Source organism: Pleurodeles waltl, chromosome 7 (assembly GCF_031143425.1).
Source record: "Pleurodeles waltl isolate 20211129_DDA chromosome 7, aPleWal1.hap1.20221129, whole genome shotgun sequence".
Classification (NCBI taxonomy): domain Eukaryota; kingdom Metazoa; phylum Chordata; class Amphibia; order Caudata; family Salamandridae; genus Pleurodeles; species Pleurodeles waltl.
In genome coordinates, this window is record NC_090446.1 from 868,006,714 (window position 1) to 868,030,351 (window position 23,638).

General features: G+C 42.6%; 2 protein-coding genes across 6 annotated transcripts in view; both read left to right on the forward strand.

Annotated features, from left to right (window-relative positions):
- The window catches only part of LOC138245659 (protocadherin alpha-C2-like), a 557,250-nt gene that overhangs the window by 89,279 nt on the left and 444,333 nt on the right, over nucleotides 1-23,638 (forward strand). The window lies entirely within an intron of this gene.
- LOC138245719 (protocadherin alpha-13-like) lies at nucleotides 3,382-5,856 on the forward strand. Its single transcript, XM_069199567.1, has one exon. The coding sequence runs from the start codon at nucleotides 3,436-3,438 to the stop codon at nucleotides 5,854-5,856; it is 2,421 nt and encodes an 806-aa protein (XP_069055668.1). The 5' UTR covers nucleotides 3,382-3,435.

The window sequence follows — 23,638 nt, forward strand, 5'->3', positions numbered from 1 at the left end:
AATACCAGTGATAGGAAAAAGTAAAATGAAATACTTACACACACAAACTCTCTCTCTCTCTCTCTCTCTCTTTCTCTCTTTCTCTCTCTCACACCTAGCGTAAAGTAATTTTACATCCAATCTGTGGGGCAGTAAAATGTGTTTTTCCAGTAGGAATTGTGCTGTACTGTGGTAATAAACTCACCACAGTACAGTTGCTCTAAAAAGTTATTCAGCTATAATTCGTTTCTCTGCCATGTAAATTCACCAAAGTCACACTATGCGGCTGAGTGCATGGGAGAGAGAGAGAGCGTGTGCATGTGTGTGTGAACACAGAATAATTTGAGCTCAGAAAAGGTAAATAAAACATAAAGCCAAAATAGCCTACATCACTGTCCGTTGTCATGAGCACTTCAAGCATTTAGCGTACCTCATGTGTCCCATTGGTTGCAAATAGTTAATGATTTCTCAGTATACCAAAAACATATCCGAGGACACACCATATCACAGTGCTGCATTATAAGGAATACTGAAGCAAGAGGGTGGAATGTGATTTCTCAGATAGCGAAAACATTGTGAGGGCAGGGGTCATGCTAATGTCCAAGAAATGTGGATTTCCAGCTATATATATATATATATATATATATATATATATATATATATATATATATATATATATATATATATATATATTGATTCTTGGGTCCCTGCCCTTCCTCGGAGACATTGGACTACTCGTTTTTTTAATTGCCTCACCATTTTTTTTCTACTCGGCTATGCATCAGCAACATATATGTTTGAAGGCCCCTGTGTTTGATTTGAAGGTATCTGGTTCACTTATGAGATTTGCTTTGTATAATTTTTTACAAGCATCTTTGAATTACTAAGTCTGGTGAATTGACTATCCATCTTGGGACAGACACTTTAAAGAAAACATTGTGAGTTAACAGTCTGTTATATAGGAGGGGATCCACTCAGCTGATTAGAGGCCCCATAGACAAGGTATCACAAAATAACCGATTCATAACCATGATAGTTTGACTCTCTGAGAAAATAAATCTCAGGCTGTGTTTTATCAAACCAGAAAAAAATCTTGGTTTCGCACAAACACGAAATATGCATAAATGACACAATATTTACAATATTACATTGTTTGCATCCTTTGTTAACATCCTGGTGGAGAACAGAAAAGCTAAAGAAAGAAATTGCTCTCAGAAACCACCCTACTGTCATACTGAACCCAAAAGTGACCACCATCTGGCTCCTCCTGGTTGACTTACATAATGGCCCCAGCTACACTTGGGGTCCTTTTTTGATTCTTAGCTCCGTTGACATCTCAGACACTGACCCAAACCATGCCAGGGACATTCCATTGGAAACCTCACCAACACCCTCTGGGAGGTGTGTCTGGGCAGCTGGACCAAACGTGGCCCCCAGGCACAAGCGTCCCCCAGGGACCTTATGGACAACCAGCAAAAGGCTACTAACAGCTGAGTAAATGTTTCTTACACACCCCTATCACTGCCAGTACTCTAGAGCCCACACTTGGAGTAATAGATATGACATAATGTGAGGCTTGATGCTACACGGATCTAGCTGCCTTCGGGCCAACCACAAGGCCATCTCTGCTCCACAGTATATATATGACAACATGGCAAACATATTACTGGAACTGGAAAGGACCACCTCGCCCACGTCTAAAGGTTTAGGTAGGTGGGACCAAAAACTCCAAAATACTGTGACCTGCACAGACAGGTCGTGGCGGGGAGATGAACACAGAGGGACTGTTCCCCTGTTTGGCCCTATTTCATCTTCACATGGTGGCTTCATTCCTCAACCACCTCAGGCGGTTTCCATCTGATCCTTGGATTCCCCTGGATTCAGGGGCGGGAGACCCCACCTCGTCAGATTCCCTCTGTCCAGCCTGCCAGGCATTCCCAAATATACCTGCTGCTGCCCTTGGGCTCACCCCTTCAGCCGTCGGATCAGCTGCTATGGTCAGTCCGGATGAGCTTCCAACAGTCAATGAGCCTCTGTTACTGGGCCTCACCTGGGGCTGTTCCCCTTCCTACATAAATATGAGATGGATCTTTGTCTGGCACAGAGCCTAGTGACGACGCAGGACCGGAGGTTTTCATGGTTTTAGTATTCAGCCCCATGGAAACTTGTATGGTCCGTCCACCTCTAATTTAAACTACCTGTTTCTTCTTATATCAGGGACCGGTGAATTGTTGAAGAACAGGGACTGAAATGGCCCTTTAGTTTGGCATCGGCCGACCTAGACCATGGTTAGGGAGGTCGCATCTGCAAGTTTCTATTCTACACTGCGCCCAGAGACAAAAAAAACCGTTTGTATTGATTGACGTAGTTCATTTAGGGCTGACGCAACATCAGAACTCGTGGTTGGATGAGGTATTCGTACAGCGACACTAGCCGCACCTTGTGTTTATAGAGTGCTTGAAACCGCCAGTTTTCGTTTTCTTAGCTCCATAAATAACACTTGTTACAGTCGAAGTGGGGAGAAGAGATTCTTATCTTCTTAGCAGACATATTCGCATAAAACAGAGTCAGCTAGATATCTAGAGAGTACTTTTATAACATGATGTCCATATAGTCCTTTCACCCTAAACAAGGCAGGAACTACTGGGAATGTGGTGCATAGTTTAAGCATTCGCCGATGTTAAGTGCAAAGCACAGAAACAGTTAAAATACCGCAGACACTGACATTGCAAGAAAAAGGAGCATTATTATAGTTTTAGTGATTGATTGTTGACCACCAAATATATATATATATAGATATATATCAGCAGGTGTATGAATTGCTGGAAAAGGGCAAAATACTTGCGACCCTTCAAATTAGGCCTCGAGGGGTTGCGGTGGCAAGGGGTCAGATTCACGAGAGGTGTTGTTTTAAGGAGCGAGTCTGACGGCCAACATACGCATTCGTTTTTTAAGGACTCCTCTCCAAATAAATTACTAACAAAGTCAAATGTGACGGTAAATCTGGTCTAGAGTACTTAATTGGTAACAGACTGCATTTCCAATTAGTGCTTATAAACAGTGCGCACAAGCAGGCAGATGCTTATGAACAGAAATAGCGTAACATTCTTATAGTGCATGCACATCTCTCACACAGAGCTTGGTAAAAAACAAAAAAGCTAACTGGCTATATATACATTGTTCTTTCTGATTAGTGTTAAATTCACCCTGCTGTTAACGGTTGGTGACACACGGTGTCGCTCTCCACCGTATATTAAATTAAAGGCAATCCAAGCGGGCGTCGTCTCTTTCGCTGTGTTCGCTCTGAGGATCTCTTCTGGGCAGTCCGGGGTTGACAGCATCGAAATTCATCGGATGAAGATATTTTAGATCTGGGTGACGTCACCAACATTTTGCGTCTCTTACGTTCAGCATCCTTTGGGGAGAGGCAGATGAACGATTCTTCTGCTCAGTGGAATGGGTTTTGCAGTCAGACGCTGGTTTCTTCCCTGGATTTCTGTTTTCACGTGTTCGCTCCTTTGGTGCCGAGGACGGGCCGAGGGACCGATTCGCTACACGGCGCTGGAGGAGTCGGAAGCCGGCGCCGAGGTGGGGAATGTGGCGCGGGACCTGGGTGTGGACGTGAGGGATCTGCACTTAAGGAACGTGCGGCTGACATATGAATCTGATGTGCAGTATTTCACGGTAAGTATGGAGAGCGGGACTTTACTGACTAAAGAAATACTGGACAGGGAAGCCCTGTGCGGCAGCATCGGCGTCTGTGTGATGAACCTGGAGGTCGTGATGGACAATCCTTTGGAATTTCACCGCCTGGAGATAGAAATCGTGGATATTAATGACAATGCGCCCTTTTTCCCAACTAGTGAAACCCGGTTTACGATTACCGAGTTAACCCTTCCGGGGACTCATTTTCCACTGAGGAGAGCGAATGACCCTGATGTCGGTACGAACTCTCAGTGCTCGTACAGACTAAGCCGCAGTGATTTTTTCACTCTGAATACGAAGGTCAGTGATTATAAAAGCGCGTCTGTGGATTTGGTGCTGAACAAACCCTTGGATCGGGAGCAACAGGCAGTGCACGAGCTGACCCTCACAGCTGTGGACGGGGGAACCCCAACGAGGTCGGGGACTTCTCACATAACTATCAGGGTTCTGGATGCGAATGACAACCCTCCTGTGTTTGATAAAGACGGTTACAGGATCAGTGTGCTGGAAAATACAGCTGCAGGTACTGTGCTGATGAAGCTAAATGCTACCGACATAGACGAAGGCGCAAACGGAGAAATTGTGTATTCCTTTGGCAGCCACGAATTCCTCGAGGTAAGAAAGATGTTTTCTGTTGATACAGAGAATGGTGAAATTCGAGCAGTTGGATACCTGGACTATGAGGAGTCTAATGTGTATGAGCTCCACGTGCAGGCGCAGGACAAGGCCCCCCTGCCCATGACCGCTCACTCCAAGGTATTGGTAGAAATAATTGATGTCAACGACAACGCCCCGGAGATAAGAGTTACTTCTTTTTCCAGCCCAGTAAAAGAGGACGCTCAGCCCGGACAGGTCATTGCCCTCTTTACAGTCACAGATAAAGATTCTGGAGTGAATGCACAGGTACGTTGCCAAATTGGAAATGAGCTTCCATTTGTGATTAATTCCAAATATCAAAACTTCTATTCACTGTCTGTGAAAAAACCTCTAGACCGTGAGGCAACTTCTATGTACAATGTCACTGTTCTTGCCACGGATGGGGGATCGCCTTCATTGTCTACCATGAAGACAATTGTGGTTTCTGTGTCAGATGTGAATGACAACGCTCCAGCCTTTTCAGAGTTGTCTTATGTGACTAGTGTTCCGGAAAATAACGTGCCCGGATCTCACGTTCTCCAAGTCTTGGCTCTGGACCCAGACACCGGTGACAATGCTCGGGTTAGATATTCCCTGATAGAAAACAGCGTGGACACTGTTTCTATTCTCAGCCTCTTCTCTGTTCACCCAGAGACTGGGGTCATTTCTGCTTTGCAGCCTTTTGATCATGAGAAGTTCCAGGTAGTGCAGTTCTGGATTGAAGCAAAGGATTGTGGGTCTCCTACCATGAGTGGAATTGCAAACATGACAGTGTTTATTCAAGATGCAAATGACAATCCACCAACCATAATCCAGACTGGATCCAGGAGCGCTGGATCAGGTGATGTGCTGGTGCCTCGCTCATCGAACGCTGGTCACATTGTGTCTAAAATCAGAGCAGTTGATTCAGACTCTGGACACAATGCCTGGCTCTCCTACGAATTTATTGACTCCACAATGGGGGTGCTTTTCAAGATCGGTCTTCATACTGGAGAAATCAGTCTGAGACACCCGCTGGGAGAGAGTTACCTTGAAAGACGAGAGCTTTTCATTCTGGTGAAGGATCATGGGACCCCGCCTCTTTCAGCAACAGCGACTCTTACAATATCACTGGTAGAAACTGCACCAGAAGTGATATCAGACTACAAGCACGTGGACAAGAAGGATGGCTACCTTACTAACCTGAACTCGTATTTAATTATCTCTATTGCCTTCATTTCTGGCATTTTCATATTTTGCATTATACTTTTTGTTGCTTTACGTTACTTAGAAGTTCGAAATGAATATGGAATGAAAGAAAAAACAGAGCTTTGTCCTGATGGTGAAGGAAATTGGTTATATTCACAAACACAGCAGGACAGTTCTTATCTGACTGCACAGCCCGCGCACTGTGACAATGGAACACTGAAATCTAACCCGCCACATGAAGGCTGGACCCATGTTATTTTCAACGGGGGTAAACCTGGAGACCTGATACAGAGATACAGCATTACAGTGGGAAACAACAGCCAGGCACCTAGTGAGGTAAGAGAGTAAACGTGGATGCAAATGTGTCATTTAAGGCTATAACATACTATCTAAAATCTATCTTGATTTTTAAATGCAGACTTGCAATTAAATTCAGACCAGCTGTATACAGAACAAGGCATGCTCATTATTTTAAATTAATATTTATTTTGTTAACTCTCAGTCATATTTATGACCAGCTAGAGACCGTTTTGTTGTTTTACAGACTTTTTGTAATGAAAACATATGTACGCATTGAGGAGCCTCGGTTCACCGCACTTCAGCTATTGAATGTTTTGCAACAGACCCCATCCAGTCCTTTCTTGTTAAAATAATCATTTACATTGTGTATCAGCCTAGAAGTATATTACCTCTATACCATCGTGCTGTTTTGTGTTTGGGAGCTATTTGTATCCTGTCCTTGTGGAGGTTGTCCAGGCACTGCACTGAGGGAGACTGTACTCTTTGTTGCATTGATATCATGGTCAACATGGTCTATCGGGCCTATGCTCCCACTGCGTGCCTCATTATGAGCAATGGCAGTAGGATCTCCTTCATGACGTTTCACGCTTGCTATTGAGATTCTCCACTAACTGACTCATCAGACTGTCCACATGCCTCTGTGTGCCACTCCAGGGTCTCTTCAAGGACTTATTGACCTGAATGTAATGAACCCATGATGCCATCTCTCAGATGCTTATATGGCCAGGGTCATCTCCATGCTCCGATTTGGAAGGGCAGAGGCAGAGCCGAATTTTGTCTCGTCATGCTCTCTACAGGACCTTAGTAGCCCACAGGGCACTGGGAGTGACTAGTCAGTGTGTGCCTCTGCACCCAGTACTCTGGGCACTGCAGTTGTGTGGCAGGGGAGGACCAACGTATGCAGCAGGATGACTAAATTATGCAACAAAAAAAGGCAAACTCTATTATGTAAAGTGGTACATTTTGAAGCAGTATTCACTGTTTTTGCCATTACTACAAACACTGAATGGGCAAAGGGTTAACCCCCATAGTATCTTTTCAACATCTAAATACAGACACCATTAATGGAAAGATGACCTACCTGCGCACAGAACAAAGGACCGCTGCTGTGTGGCAACATGTGCAGTAGAGTTTTTATTAACTTTTGATCCATATGAACTAGAAACTACTATTTTGTTAAAATCTCCCAATTATGCAGAAGATGGTTGATTGAGTGGCAAGTGCTCCAAATCCAAAATTATACAGAAATGTAGAGGCAGCAGAATCACATAATTCCAGAACTTCTGCATATTCTTAAGAATGTGTCAATGGATAATCCCCAACCCACCGGTGGGGGACTGATGTTTATGAAGAGCGCAGCAGATCCTGTCCCTCCTTCCATATGGCAGGCCACTAAGCTTTTCCCACAATGATGTTGGAGCATGACCTGCAGAATGGTTGGAACACTGTTCCTGGACATAAGTGGGGAGTTCTCGCTATGTTGTGTGGAGGCAGCGAGCTTGGCCAATGGGCACATCCTCAAAAAGTGCTACAAAACTGGGCTCAGACTTTTTGTTCCTGCCCACCTCACTACAAACACTGCAGCATCGCTTTGCTGCCCGAACACAGGCCTGCAGCAACCATCAGGAGCGCTGCGGGCAGGAATTGCCAGTGCTTGCAGTATTCTTGGAGGGGTGGTTGCGGCAATTGCTGGTGCTTGCAGCATTTGTTAGGATGTCCAGGGCCAGGGCGGTTGCTCTCCGTAGCCCTTTACCCACCTTTTATACATCTACACATTTCTTCCAAAGCATGGGCCCTTTGGGGGTTGGAAGATGCGGTCTGCGCCAGAGGACCAAGGCATGTCAGATTGCCCAGACTGGTTCTCCAATGGCTTTTGGGGTGCCTCAGGTAGGGTTATTGTGCATGAGCGGGCCTCCTGCATGATTTCTTCAGAGCAGCAAGGATTTTTCTTAAGGGAGTTTTTCCAGTTTACGCTGTGGGAAGGGGACCTTAGAGAGCTCTTCTAAAGTCGAGGATGTCAAGGGAACCAGATTGAAGGTCTATGTGTGAGTTCACAGGATGCTTATGTTTGTTGATGCGCTTGGGAGGTATTGGGTTGTAGGTGACTCAATGTCTAGCATACTCTCTAATCCAAGGACAGTTATATTTATTCCTTGTAAATAGGCATGATGGGAGCTGGAAGTAACATGGTGGACGTGTAATTGCGAGGCTTCTTGCCCCGCCCACTTGGGATCCCGAAGCCGCAGCAGTTGGTGCCGCGTTAGCTGCCGGGTCGGATCAAAGCGGAGAAGAATCGCCGGCAAACCTCCGGCGTCCCAAGGGATTCTCTCGTGGAAGGAGGAGAGAGTTGCGGCAGAGGCAGAGGCGGTGGTCTTTTAATAAACGGCATCCGCAGGTAACAGCGCGAATTAATGAGCCGTTACGGAGTAGGGCGGCTCAAGCCTGATCGTAGGCTGAAATTTTACTAACTGACGGCCGGGCCCAAAACAATGAAGACACAACACGAGGGGGTTGGTTTCTTTGCAATAAGGTGACGGCGCAAAATGCAAGGACTACAGTTTGTGTTTATTGGAGCTTCGCGCCGTGTCTGACTGCTGTTGTAGCTGCAGTATACATTAAGATAGCTACAAGCAGCGCTGACTGTATCTCCTCCGGACACCAGCGTTTCAGTGACAATTGTCTGCTATTCACTAAGTAGTCACGCTTTCTCATGCCGCAATAGCCACTGTTAAGGGCTCTGCGCATACCTGCACTCGTTTTAGCTGCCATTTTTTGTCAATAACATGACAGCGATTAAGGACGTGGAAGGAAATAGACGCGAAATGATCTGGCAAAGTGTTGAAAGATTCTATTTTTAGGGGAAGGAAGAGGAAGAACCCTAGGAAGTGTCAATGCTTCCGACCACGCACAGTAATATATTATGGTATGTGTCTACCCCCGCACGGCCATTAAAGAGCGTGATTAAACAGACAATAACAGAGGTACTGTCTGCAGCGGTGGGCATAATAAGACTTATTCGATTATTATCTCAGACTATAACAATAAATATGGCACCCAAAGTCAATAGGTATCTGGGGAATAAAAGCGAGGGCGCTAAGCTCGCACGCTCTGGCAGGGGAAAAGGAGAGTCAGCAGGAGTAAATAAGCGCTTAATGTCTACAACCGGTAAAGTGGGGGGGGGAAATACCTCTGCCCCAGGATTGATGAAAGACTCCAAGATGAGTGCTAAGATAAGCGACAGCACTATCTCCCTGTTGGAAAACAAATTGAAAGATAAAAATCAATCAACTATAATGGCTTTTCTGGCCAGTGGAGTACAAGATGCCTCTGTTGCAAATGCAACCCCCCCCTTGAAACATAACTGGCCAGGAATAGGATCAACTCCTCTAGACTCAAGTATGGGAAACCAGGATCAATGTGATAAACCCATAATAAGCCCATCAGGCAATCAAGACAACAACCGGGAAGCAATCAGAAAAGTGGACGGTCCCCCCGGAAATGAACAGCTGCAAACCCAACAAATGGTGCAAGGCGAACAGCTGGATCTTCAGAATGAGGGGAGAATTAGAAGTCCATCAGGATACACAGTGGAGGAGAACAACTATACTAACCCTTTAGGCAGCCCTAAAAAACGGGATAACATTATGGGGGGGGGGAAATCCCCAATTAACTGACTGGGGCAGAGAAAGTAGTGACAAGTTTTACTCTCTGACAGAGGAGTCTGATCTTGGCAGCGCCGACTGCAGTTTCAGTGAAACTGATGAGAGTGAGACCTCTGAAACGGGCAACAAATCCCCAAGTGGGGAACACACAGTACGTAAGGCTCGTCAACGGAAATCTGTTAAATCACGTTCTGGTTTGCAAGAGGGCTCAGAAACTACGGCACCTATGAGTGGTAGGACTTTAAGATGGGACTATTCAGGGATAAGCCTGGCAGATACCTTTACCGGTGGCAACCAAAGCCCCACCAAAGATAATACTGATCCAGGAGCCGCAGCCGGGAGTATTGGTAACTCTGGTGATGCTCACGCGATGGGCACCGAGGCGGGGATCCTACAGTCAATTTATACTTCAATCAAAGAGCTACAAACGGAGACTAGGATCGAAAGCCGTCGGGCTAGGGTCGCCACAAAGCGGCTGCAAGGATCTGTTCGTAAGGTAGTGAAATCATGCATGGAAATTGAAGCCAAACTATGCTCTATGGAAGATCGGATAGTGGCAGTCGAGGATGATATTGATACTCTCAAAGAGCAGAACGCTGCCCGAGAAGGACAACTGACGGACGTGATGTGGAAGATAGAAGATTTGGAAAACAGACAAAGAAGGAACAATCTACGATATCTGGGTATACCAGAAGGACTAGAAGGGGACAATATACAGGCATATATGGTTGTTCTTTTGCGTGGGGCCTTTCCAGAACTGGGGAATCAGGATTGGGACAATGAGGTGCAGAGGGCTCACAGGTTCCCGATAAACCGACGGGAGGGGGGACATCGGGCAGACTCTAAATATCCAAGAGCGATTTTGGTATATTTCGGGAGCTATTTGGTACGTCAAGAGGTAGCCAATAAGACTACTCCCAATACCCCACGCTCCTGCAATGGGGTTACCTTCTTTACCCGCCCCGACTTCTGTCATGCTACAGTTGAGCGGAGATGGCGGCTTCAGCAGCTTATTAAACCGTTCTTTGAGAAAGGAGGTGAGGCTTATTTGTTGGCCCCCGCTAGGCTAAAAACAATAATGAGTGGACAAGTAAGAATCTTTACATCAGAAATTAAGGCAAAAGAATACTTAATGGGGGTGAATATATAGAGTATAGAAGAACTCGTGAAGACATAGGCACTCGGGGCACCGGGGGTGGGGTAGGCCGATGCATGCACGACACCAACATTCAGGCCATTTGGGGTCTGATTGCTCAACAAAATGGGGGGCCAGCATTAGGGGAGGAGGGAGGGGACCAGGGAGGGGGTAAGGGGCTACTGGTCCTGGGGGAGGGAAGGGGGGGTGTGAAGGGGAAGGGGAAAGTAGGAGGGGTTGGGGGTGGAGCGATAGGGATAAATCAGGGGGAGAAAATGGAAAGGAAACGATCAATGGAGGTAAGAGATAGGGGGCATAGAAGTAGAAAAGGAAGGAAAGGGAACTCAAGAGACGGTGTAGTCAGAAATGGTAATTCGAGGGATCGCAAAGAGAAAAGATTTGAATTTACAAAAAGGAAGGGGTATGGCTAGACTCAGAATTGTGTCAATCAATATATGTGGTTTGAACGATCCTCATAAAAGAAGGAGAGTGGCCGAAGAACTTAAAACTTTTAAAGCAGATATTTTCTGCCTGCAGGAAACTCACGTGGAATATAAAAACTCCGGGATCTTCGGCTCACTTGGTTTGAAGGCAATTGCCTGGTCTAAACAAGAAGCTAGAACTAAAGGAGTGGCGATTTTAGATCAGACTGGTAAACTAGAATTTACTCGGCAAAAGGCCGATACCGGTGGAAGATGGGTAATAGTAGAATGTAGCTATGGCCATAATCGCTTTACATTATGTTCCATATATGGGGTAGTTACGGATGACCCGATTGTAATTGACACCCTCGCTATTGAGCTTACAGGATGGGCCCCTCCCTATATCATTTGTGGTGATTTTAACTTTAATGGCTCGTGGGAGGGACTACAGGATTTATTAGCACCCACAACTGAGAAGTATCAAGGGCGTAAACCTCGGGTGTACAAGGCAATGGGTGCTATTCAGCAAGAATTAGGGCTAGTGGATGCTTGGGTTAAGCTGTGCAAACCCGATCCCGGATATACTTATTAATCGGCTCCTCATGTGAAATTAGGACGGCTTGATTATTTTCTAATTTCCCCTGTATTCTTAAAACAAGCCAGGATGGAGTTATACTCACGGATGGTGTCAGATCATAATCCTTTAGTACTTGAAGTGGAATTGGATGGGTTAGAACCAAAAGTCAGCAGATGGACATTTGAAAGGGGACTTTAAAAAAATCCAGAATATTGTGAGCATATGAGTAAGTGGATAACTGAATTCTTGGGGTTTAATCAGGGTTCAGCCCCAGTAGAGATTGTCTGGGACACTCTGAAAGCTGGTATTCGTGGAGAAACATTAAGCTTTAGTATCAAAAGACAGAAGGAGGCTCAAGGGAAAATAATTGAGTCTCAAGCAAAGTTGCGGTCTGCAGAAAGACAGCTGGCTATAGCTATAGAAACTGGAGTAGATATAATGAAAGCACAGGAAGAGGTTGCCATAATAAAAGCAACAGCAAATGAGGTTATAGCCCAAAAAATAGCAGAGAAATATTTAACGCAGCGCGCGCAAGGGTTTGAGTTTGGAGAAAAAGCTGGACGGCTGCTAGCGATCCGGGCAACCCAGAAAACAGCGGAAGGGGTAATTAGGGAGATCACAGATCGGCAAGGACGGGTAACGTCAGAAGTGGGCGGGATTAGAAAGGTGTTCCACGGATATTATCAGGAACTTTATGATGAAACATCAGTATATTCGGATGAAGATGTTATAGAATTCTTGTATCCCATTAAGTTGGGAAAGCTAGATAAGGAAGATAAGGCACGTCTGGGAGAACAGATAGATATCTCAGTAATAGAAACGGCAATAAGCAATCTGCCCACAGCGAAGGCTACTGGTCCTGATTTGATCCCTCTAGAATTTTATAAAGTTTTCAAACTACCTCTGCTTCCGGTTATGTTGGAATTGTATATTCAGGTACAAAATGGAGGGAAAATTCCCCCATCTTGGGATCTAGCTAATATAGTTATATTTCATAAGAAGGGAAAACCCCCGTTAAATCCAGCCTCATATCGCCCGATCACATTAATAAATAGTGATGCCAAGATATATTCAAAGATCTTGGCAGTCCGATTGGCATTGGTGATTAAAAAACTGGTCTCTCCACGGCAACATGGGTTTATCCCAGGAAGAGATACAACCAATCACATCCAGAGAGTACTAGCACTCTTTGATTCTACGGAAGTAGCAAAAGAGCCTATGGCGGCTGTCTTTTTGGATGCAGAGAAGGCATTTGATCGGGTGAATTGGAAGTATTTATGGTATGTTATGGAATATTATGGGCTAGGGAAGAAATTTATTACAGCAGTAAGGGCTTTATATAGATCCCCGATTGCGCGAATACAACTAATGGGAGGACAATCTGAGACTATACTAATTAGGAGAGGCACCAGGCAGGGGTGCCCCTGCTCTCCTCTTCTGTTCGCTTTGTATATAGATCCTCTGCTGAGAAAATTGGAAGAAAATAGTAAGATTCCACCAATCCATAGGCAGGGATGGGACACCAAAGTCTTAGCATATGCAGATGATATAGCCATACTAACACCCTCTCCTGATTCAGCACTGAGAGAGATTGAAGTGGTGACGAAAAAATTCGGAAGGTTTTCCGGGTATCTGTTAAATGGAGCTAAGACACAGCTGTTGGCTAATCAATATACAAATATTAAAGATTCACGGAGGGTGGACCATGCAGTATATTTAGGTATTAATATTACACCAAATGTAGACGAAGTGGTAAATCTAAATTTAGATCCTATACTCGCCAAATTTAGAGAAGATACATGCAGATGGAATAATCTACATTTAACCATTGTAGGGCGATGTAATATGATAAAGATGATCTTCCTCCCAAAGTTGTTGTATCTATTTCGTGCTATACCATTGAACTTTGCTAACGCAAAATTTAAAGAGATTGATAGAATAATTATGAGATTTATATGGGCGTATGGCAAGTGTAGGAGATCGAGCAAATATATGTCTCTTCCCCGTGAAAGGGGTGGGTGGTCCCTGCCGAATGTAAAACTATATCAAATGGCAGCAGCTTTTCAGCATATGCGTCCGCTACTGGGATCTGACACAGAAGGTGTTTTAAAGGCAGATAGCCCCAATATATATGAGCTGCAGATAGGAGCTGCAGCCAATGGGTGTTTGGTAACATTCCATGAGCCGGGATATTATAAGAAAACTAGATATAAAGTCCTAGGAGCGGCTCACAAGTGCTGCCGATTATGGTATAAAAAGAAAGGATTTGGTAGATACAACTATTATACCATGATCGAGAAGAATCCATTACTTCCTGAAATATTTCATGATAGATATATGGTAAAGTGGTGTACATCAGGTATTACCAGGCTAGGAAACCTTTTCGACAACTCGGGGGTCAAGACGTTTCGAGATCTACAGGAGCAATATGGTTTACAGAAAAGGGATTTTTTCAAATATCTACAGATAAGGAACTTTTTAGTGAAAAAAACAGGGGGGGCCCAGGGATTTAAAAGTAATCAACTGTTGAATGAGATTCTGGCTAAGCCCAGCATAACTATTAGGTCAATTTACCCTACTTTAATGGTAGAAGAAGCAGATGATCTAGAAAAGAACAAGGAGAGGTGGAGTAAGAAGCTGGCGGATGGTAGCAATAATTTTTTGAGATCACTGGAATTGGGATATACTATCCTATTATCATCTTCCCTACAAGCACAGCATTACAAGACCTTGCTTGATCTGTATCATACACCAGCCCATCTCGCCAAATGGGGATGTGTATCAGGAACAAACTGTCCAAGATGTGGGATGCATGGTGCAGATATTATACATATGATGGCTACATGTGGGGAGTTAAAAGCCTCAAGGGAAGATATTCAATCTGTGTTGAAGGAGATAGTGGGCTATGATCTTGTCCTTACGCCTGAGATTATGGTCTTTGGTACTGATGGCGAAATCGCTGGATCTCACAGAGCGTTTATCTTTGTAGCTATGGCGGTGTTTCGAATCTGTTTATCAACAGCATGGCTGGATTTACGACCCCCGTCCTGGCAACAATGGCTGGCTAGGTTGCTGTCTGTATATCACTTGGAGATGTCACTGTATGAATGGAAGGGGAGACAAGCCAGGAGGAAAGGGAAGATAATATGGGGTCTGTTTCAGGCTTGGATACAGGCCCATAATGATCGGGCCACTCCCTTTTGAATGAATTAATGGGTATCACTTTTAGATAGAGTGTGAGGGGTGGCTAGGTTTTGTGTTTTGTAGTACGTATGTTGTAATTTGGTAATATTTTCTTTTCTCTTTTTTTTTTATTTAAGCCTTCAGTGTATAATGACATAAGAATATATGTGTTATGTGTTTCCTTCCAATAAAAAAAAAAAAAAAAAAAAAGTAAATAGGCATGATGGATTGTCTAGTGCATATCTTTCCAAAAAGGCGTGGTGTTTGTTTACTAATTAAATACGGCTTGAGATTGTTTATCTCTAACCAAAACAGGTTTCTGGACTGGACTGAGGTGGTTTCATGAAACGGTGCCTTGGTATTCGGCAGGTTGACTTTTTATAAAGCCAGCCGTGAGTGTCTGAGCAGCGTTTGCGTGCCAGCACTAATTATTTTACAAATGAAGCACTGAGTGTAATTCATGTGTTCTAAATGTGTTCCTAGTGGTGTGGTTTATTTTTAATGTCCCAGACTTTGTGGTTTCAATACCCTGACTGTATTGTGGGTTTATTTGTGAATATTTACGTAAGCCCACATTGGTAACAACAAAAGGGCTTGCCTTTGCATCTCAATAGCATTTATGCATTCTTGTGTTTACATCCATTACAACATAGACACCAGTGTTTTTGGCTTCAATAATGCTTGTATTCAGCAACTTCACAGTCATTTGTAAGACATCTAAGCTGATATATTTTTCATATTATTTTTTTTTTTTTTTAAGTTGTTCAGTCATAGAACACTTTATTCTTTATCATTTTTTAGGCACCTTAAAATACGAGAAATTGTTTGGCAACTTCTTTTTCAGTTAACAAAAAAGTAGCAATAACTGTTATGAAGGTCCCTAACAATTTAGTATCAAGAATTGTGGGCTATTGATTTTAGAATATCAGATAGTGTAAAATTTAAGCTAGGCATGAATGAAATTTAAATTACATCAGCATTTTATTGTTGGAAATATATGTTATGCCTTTTATGCAAAATTCCTGGAATTATGCCATTACACTACTTTGCATAATTAGATGCTAATTACAACAAAATGTGCCATTCACTGTAAAATGTTACAACAATAACACAAATGGCTGTTTAAAATCCATCTTTGCACCAAAAAAATAACGCACAGACACTTTTTGTGTTAAAATATAGAGCAAAGTAACAGATTTGCATTTTGAGAAATTAGGTATAATTTTGCATGATTTCAGGATTACATAAATTGGGTTCCTTTATGTATTCTAACATAATATAGTTTTGCAAAGTAAATGCATAATTTAATGTTCATTTCTGTTTAACATTCCTTAAATTTTAAAGTTGTGTGTTGTCACAATTATGTAGTCCATGCATCATAAATCACCAACTAAATAAATAAAGAAACAAATGACATTAAGTTGAGACTTAGAACATTTTCAACTCTGATAGCTACCCAGAGAAATCACAACCTCGGCTGGCAGGAGTTCCAGGTTCACCCCATTCAAATGTTTTTACAATGAAGTTTGGAACCAGATGCTAAAACTATTGGCACATTCCCTGCCTGCTGCTCCTAGGCTTGCTCATCTGAAGGATTATGAACTCCAAAAGAAGTGCTTTGGGGGAAAAAAACCCGAACATAACCACCGTTTTCTTTAGGTTTTCAAGAACAAACTGTCGGTTTAGGAGTTTGTTTTTTGACAAACACAAAAACAATTCCTGGCAGAGCCAGTATCTCATGACACCTGATTTCGAACTTTATAAAGTGTTCTGCCTTCAGAGCAACCTCCACACCGGCAGTTGCTTTGAAGGCACTGAGATCCCTGTTAGGCAGGTGGGGATCTCACAAGAGTGTGAGCGACCCTCTGCTAGGGGAGCAAAGGTCATAGCCTCTGCTGACATGGCAGGCTGATGAGCTACCCAGCAGGCTCTAAGTAAATCTTAAAGTCTGAAGGTAAAGCTCTTTGCGTAAACTACTTGGATTTATCCCACCCTTGCTCCACCACAGTCATTCTGAAACGCCAACTTGGACTTCCTTATCCTTGTCTAGTAGGCAAACATTTGAGTTTCCAAAGTTATTTGTCATTCTTTATAATATGTCATAACACATGATGCCTTTAATCTCTGAATGTCATTTGGCGGCATTTTAATCATTACATTTTATTATCTTTTGCCAAGAAGCCTTGCTAATTTAGGGCCAGATGTAGCAAAGGGTTTTTCCCATTCTGTGTCAATGGGAAAATGTGTTCGTACATATGGCCCTTGATCTGTTTTCCCCCTCAACTTTACTGGTTATTTGGTGCTGCTTAATTACTTCACTTGTATTATCTGTGATAGAAGCTTGACAGTTTCAACTACAGGTACCAGCGGTATTTGTAGGATTCCTCATTCAGAGTACCTTTTATTCTCGAGGCAATGTATAGTTTACCTTTGTGGGAGCTCATTCCGTTCCTCTCCCAGGTGTAGTAGCAGTACCTTGTATTTTTATTTCATGATTAATTTAAACAATTACTAAATTTCCAGAAGTATACATCATTTCACTTGATAGTATTAAACATTTTAAATAGTACTGAGACCATAAATTATAGCAATGCACCCATAAGGTTTTATAGCAATAAAAGAGAGTATTCTGTTATGTGTCCCACTCAACCCTCTCTGTATAAAATGTTTCTCCCAGACATGCATCTTTCTCGTGAACTCCATCATCTGATCCTTAGTAAAGCCTATGCTTATTCCTAGCCTCACTACAAAAGCTAAAATATTTTAATCATGAGGATTCAGACTTATTGGGTGCCTCAATTCAACTCACTGTTGCTGACATCCTCAGTGAAAAGTAAATATGTTGATACATTTTGCTTCCTTGGAAGTTATTTTGTGGTGCTGGCTGCTCAGTGGGCACCTTAGAGCTTGTTTACATTTTCAAACACATAAAAACTGTTTAACACAGTCTCCACCCTATTGCCACATAACATAGTGACCAAGCCCTGATTTATGTCCATTATCCAGCTCCTACACCTTTCCCTAATCAAGAGCAGCAGGGAATGGGCTGCAGATGCTTGTGGCTCAGAGCCTCCTTCAATATAATGTATTGCTTTTAACCTTACATTATTCTGGGAACTTTGACTGGAAATGTTAGCCACTCCAGACTAAGGGCTAAATGTATAATTTTGTGGAATGGGCACTCCGTTGCAAAGGTTATGCAGTTCCCCCCACTAAGACTATGGTCCACCTGCCCAATTTGAATGCAGGCAAACCATAGTTTTACAACAGTGGAGGCTACCCCATCTCCACGTGGTCAAAGTTCTCAGATAGTCCATTAGAGTAAGGGGCATCAGAGTTTTAGCTGAGTGTCCACCCACCTAATTTAAATGGGTGGAATGTATGGCTGTTTTTCAGTGTCCATCACCATCAAGGGCACGGAAAAGTGCTCAATGCCCTGCTAGCCGTGGAAGGAAGCTCCCATGGCTTGGCGGACTTTTTGAAATCCTGCTTTGGGATTTGTTTTTTTGAAGAAAAAAAAAACTTGGTAAGTTTGCCCTATGGCTCCATCATGTTGACAGAGCCATATGGCAGGGTTACAATGCTTTGACAGGACCCATCAATGATGGCTGTTTGTGTCATTGCTAAAAATGTCCGCTGGGCCAATGGACCATTCTAAATTTAGCTGCCAGCACTTTTGCAAGGGTGAGAGAGTAATTTACCTAATCGCCCTGGAGGAGGATGAGCTGATCTCCAAAAAAAAAAGAATCAGGCCCTTATCTTGTAATTTAAATGCTACAAATGGCCTGTAAGCCGCTATTCACTCTCTAAACCCAGTTCCTTCAATGATTTTTTCAGATAATTTATCCAGGGGCTCCCTGATTCGTGAACATTCCCAGATACCTTATTCCATATCAGACACTTAAAAGACCATAATAGTGTGTACATAATTTGTGACATACACCACAGATCGTGATTTGACTGCTAAGTCCTGCTACAAAAGATTACATTCAAGGTACATTTGAGTCAATGCACCGATTGTGGGAGCATCAAAAGAGCTGTCACAGTATTACTGTGTGCAAAGACAACTTACTTGGAAAAGTCACATGCCTTCATAAAAGGGTTGGCATTAACTTGGCTTTCATTGCAGTCATTAGACAACCCACTGTTGGAGAGGCTAGCACCTCATATAAAAGACTCAGAGCATATATAAGGATGCTACATTTGATCTTAAGGGTGTCATGATATGTTTTACTACTGCATTGATCATTAAACACATTTCTGAAGTGGTTATCTTCGGGTTTCTACTCAACTATGCACTTCTCTGCTTATCATTTATTCTTTCTTTGATTTCAGTGCCAAAAACCAGTACATTAGATTTCCCAAGATTTATGGGAAGGCAATGATCCCTGGAGTCCTATAGCACAGTTATATAGGAGCACAGTTTCTTCTCTGTGGTTTAAGATCTGCATACATGTCAAGCTGACAGTGGTGGAAAGAATTTGTCTTTTTGAGGTGATCTCCCATGTCTACACTGTATAGAATAAACAACAGGGTTGTAAGAACACACCTCAGCCTTAATCCTGAATGGTATGCATTGTTTTGATATTTTAAATTTCTATCATGTCCTGCTACAAAGCGTTTGCCTAGCTCTCAAAAAAGAAAGCGGAATACCCTAAGAAATCAGTTTCTTCCATTGATGACCTCACTCCATCCCACTAGACACCTCTTTGTAATCCAGTAAACAAATGTACAATTTAGCATTGTTTGTGTTCATATATTGAGGAATCAGCAAAGATAAAGCAAGAATTTTATCAGGCATGTCACAGTTTGGACTAAAGACAATATTGCAGAGTGCAGTTACGTCACTGGTTTCAGTACACTGTTGCAAAGATCAATCCATAGGCTTTAGCCTCCAAATCACAGTGGATTACCTGATAGAAAACCAGGGTTCTTTTTTTAACTGGGTGAATAACAATCACTTCCAAAACTCTTGGGTTACTTATGAGGTAAACAACCTGGAAAAAAAACGTTGCAACTAAATGATCGACATCTGACTTTAAGATGGTAGCTGAACAACCATATGGCTTATGGCTGTCTCACACTCAAAGTGAAGGTTATAAAATGTACCACTTCCCGTTTGGCTAAATCCCAGCATTGTCCAGATTAAATTACCTGATTATCTTTATTTGGCATGCACTATACTGTAATTTGTTGACATCTGTCCGACCAATCAGACTCCGAGACCTCACTTCTTTGTGATGATGTTATTATGGCCTATGCTATTAACGTGGGCTAAAAATTGTTTGGAATCCCTATCCTTTGCAATCCTAAACAGACTTTTCTTCCCATGTATGGCCTAATTACCTCCCACTCTTAAATTTTGTATTTTATTTTCAACGTACTCGCTCTGTAGTGTTGCCATTGACTTGTCCTTCCTCTTTCCTTTGTGCTTTTAACTACCAATTGTGACCTATTTTTAAGATCCCTAGTTGATCTAGGGATGGAATTACATATCCCTACTTACATCATTTTTACCTCTTACATGACCTGACAATATATATGTAGCGAGCTAAGTCACTACCTTTCCTAACCCCGGAATCTTTGAGCAAATATTCAAGGGGTTCCTTTTTGCTTTTTGTTTTCAATTTCCAAGCATTACACTTTTCCCACCTTACTTATGATGGCTGTCATGTTTCAGCAACGGGCACTGCATGATCATTCTCAGGCCTTTGTGAGACAGGAAGGGTTGAGCAAGTGTGAAAGAGAGATAAGGAGAAAGATATGTAGTCTAAAACAGCATGTCTTTCAGTGGCTATCTGAGAGTGCCTGATGTCTGGATTAAGTGATCTTCCAAAGCTGTTAGTACATGTCCATGCTAGATAGGTAATAGGTACTTTGTTCTATGATCGCTTGGAACCTAGGTATGCAGCTTCCAGGTATACTCCTCTGGCATACACCAGCAACTAAAGAAAGAATAGTGGACAAGGGGCTCTTCAGTTTCACTCCTGGTATGCCAAGCATGTTAAGCTCAGTGTCTAATGAATCCCATCAAGAATTAACCACTAACCCTCTTTTTACCCGGCCTTTTTGTTTATTGCGAACTGATGCTACCTTAGCTTCCTGATACACTGTCAATGGGAAAGCTTGTATGAGCCAGGACACTTGGAAGTGCAAACTTTCAAGCTCATAGAAACATATCTGTGAGTCTGCCCCCCATTATACTAGTTAAAGTGTCCTCATCTGGTACTTGCAGTTTGTTGTACCTGTTGTTATATTATCAGACCTTCAACAAGTGCTCATCTGGTACTAAAAGTCCAGATTTTCACATATGTTAGTGGATGACTTGTTAGGAATGATTATTTCCAGTGGTCTCTTTTAAAGTACTGAAAATATGCTTAAGCAGAAGAGATAAAAGCACTCTATTGCCTTGTTGAAACATACATAATGATACACTCTAAATTAGTGACATGCAATGTTGCTTCTGCTGTAAAATGAAGTTTTTCAAGAAGTTCTAATAGCAGCAGTTCGGTACTTTCTTATGCTATCATTCTGTTCTTATGATTCCTTAAGAAATTACAACCCTCTGGTTCTGTATTCCTTCAGCTAGATAGTGTTGACTCCCAGTAATATTGATCTTTCAGTTATGATATGTGCCGAGTTACAACTCCCAGAAAGAATGTGCCTCACGGCAAGATTCAGTAATAGCTAATTGTCTTTTGTCTTTCATTTAATTACATTTCCTCGTGTAGCACCACATAATTCCATTGTTTCCACTTGGACCATAGTGGGTTTGTGAGCAAGATCATGAATGTTGTTAGTGAGCATTTCACAGCAGAATGTGCTGTTCTCAACGTCGTGCTCCAGTCGAAATAGACACCTTTTGAACCCTGTGAACTCTCAGATAGAAAGCCACTAGAGTTGGCTTCTTAGCCCACGAGAATGATGGATCCCTTCCTAGTTTTTATGTAGTCAACTAGGACTTCATGATATGTGTCAAAAACTGGTGTTTGAAACTTCAAGATTGAAGACACAAGGCTCAGACCAACCTATAGACAAGGGGGTTGATCAGCATAGGAACAAAAATAGTTTTAAAAAGTGCTTGTTTGATGTAATATTCATGCACGGCCTATAAGTAAGGTGCATTCTGCAAGATGGATTTGTAACTTCTTCATTATCCATACTTCTTTTTAAGTTCGAATTTAGTATAGAATTGGGTCTTCCAAACAATGAATATGTGATGTGTTCCTTCTTTAACAGTGATATAAGTATTGCTCAAGTTTTTACAGGCACAAGCCCATATATTGTAATTAGGAGAGAAAATGTATACTTGAGATGGAAATAAATCAGTTTGTCTATAATGTGACTGCACTTTCTTACCGTTACAAAAAATTTGAATGCTTAGAGTTCATAATTTACCAGAACTCTTTACTGTCTAATGAATGTTTTCATGTTTATTTTGGTTTCATTACAATTTTGTCTTAAGCAAGAATTTTTAATTGTTTAATAGACTGCTCTGTGGAATTTCATTAAACTGCTGCTTTACTCCCTTTTCCAAAACAGCCTCTTAACTGTACATGCCGCAACATGTTTAGGTGAAAGAATGGTATAGTTATTCTGTTTAATGCAAAGAAATGTCTAACAAGAAATTAAACCTTGCTGTAGCTTTCTTGCCGCATAAAAATACTTTTACATTTTGAACTGACACCTTGCATGGCCCTGCATGGCTTTATAAATCTTGAGTAATGTAATGCAACGCTAATCACTGTGTTGTATTACTGTGCTCCAGGGAGGTGCTTTCATGGCTGTTCCCATGCAATATCCATGGATTTTAATGCATTCCCAGGTTTACAAGAAGAGGTAAACCTTGGAATGTGCCAGAAAGATATGCCTCTCCAGGTGAGGTGTAACAAGGAGAAATATCTTTATTTCTCCTCAATTTTTCCTCTTTCAGCACACATAGAAAGAGGAAAAAGCCACAGAGAATTTTTTTGTGCTGGAAGGTGCCCCTTCCTGCACAAAAACAATCCTGCTGAATGCGAAGCAGGCAGCCTTGTACCATGGTCCAAGGGTTCCTGTTTCTGCGCTAGGCAGGCCATTGTGTGCCAGCGTAGGGGAAAGGATAGGAATGTGCCGTACCTCCTTAGACAGGGCACATTCCAGCCCTTTCCCTCTCAGGCAGAGAGTACCTAAGGTGATAAAAAGTGGAAAAGTTTGAATGCCATTCTTCCATATCGGGTTTACCTTCACTCAAGAGCATCACAGCTGAGGCACTTGGGTTGACTCTTGGCCACCGAGCACCCAGTGGAAGATATTAAAAACAGAAAAGGCAAACAGTCTCAGGTGCACAACTGCATCTGGAGCGCTGGACTTTCTTGCTTGCAGCTTTGTATCCACTCACAGTTATGTTTTTTCCGTTCTGAGTCGTAAGATAACGAGACTTTGGCTACTCTGATGTCCAACCAGTGGCACTGCTCCGCCAATTGTATTTCTCGGATTTCATCATACCAGCCGCATTTCAAACCGTCAAAACGTCAACAATACTTAAGGCCGCCCTTCAAATCTTAGAGATAGACATGATATCGCGCCCCTTGAAAAAGTCTATTGCAGATTCTCACCGTGAAGGGAACGGGTCACAAACAAATCCAATGACGTAATTGTACGGGGGCCTTTAAATGTGCGCGCATGACTACGAAACTGATTTACTGAGAAGTTTGAATATACAGCTTTACCAACGTGTTGTAATTTCTAGTGACACATTAAACTCAGTTCAGGGTTAAATTTATAATCCGTCTTCCAGTGAAACTCCTGGAAGAACCGTCTCTTTAGCGTGCTCCATACTCAGTGCGCAAATGTAGCATATGCGGCCATG

Bases quoted from the DNA above. Each gene is read 5' to 3' on its own strand.
- LOC138245719 (XM_069199567.1), top strand. From the start codon at position 3,436: ATGGGTTTTGCAGTCAGACGCTGGTTTCTTCCCTGGATTTCTGTTTTC.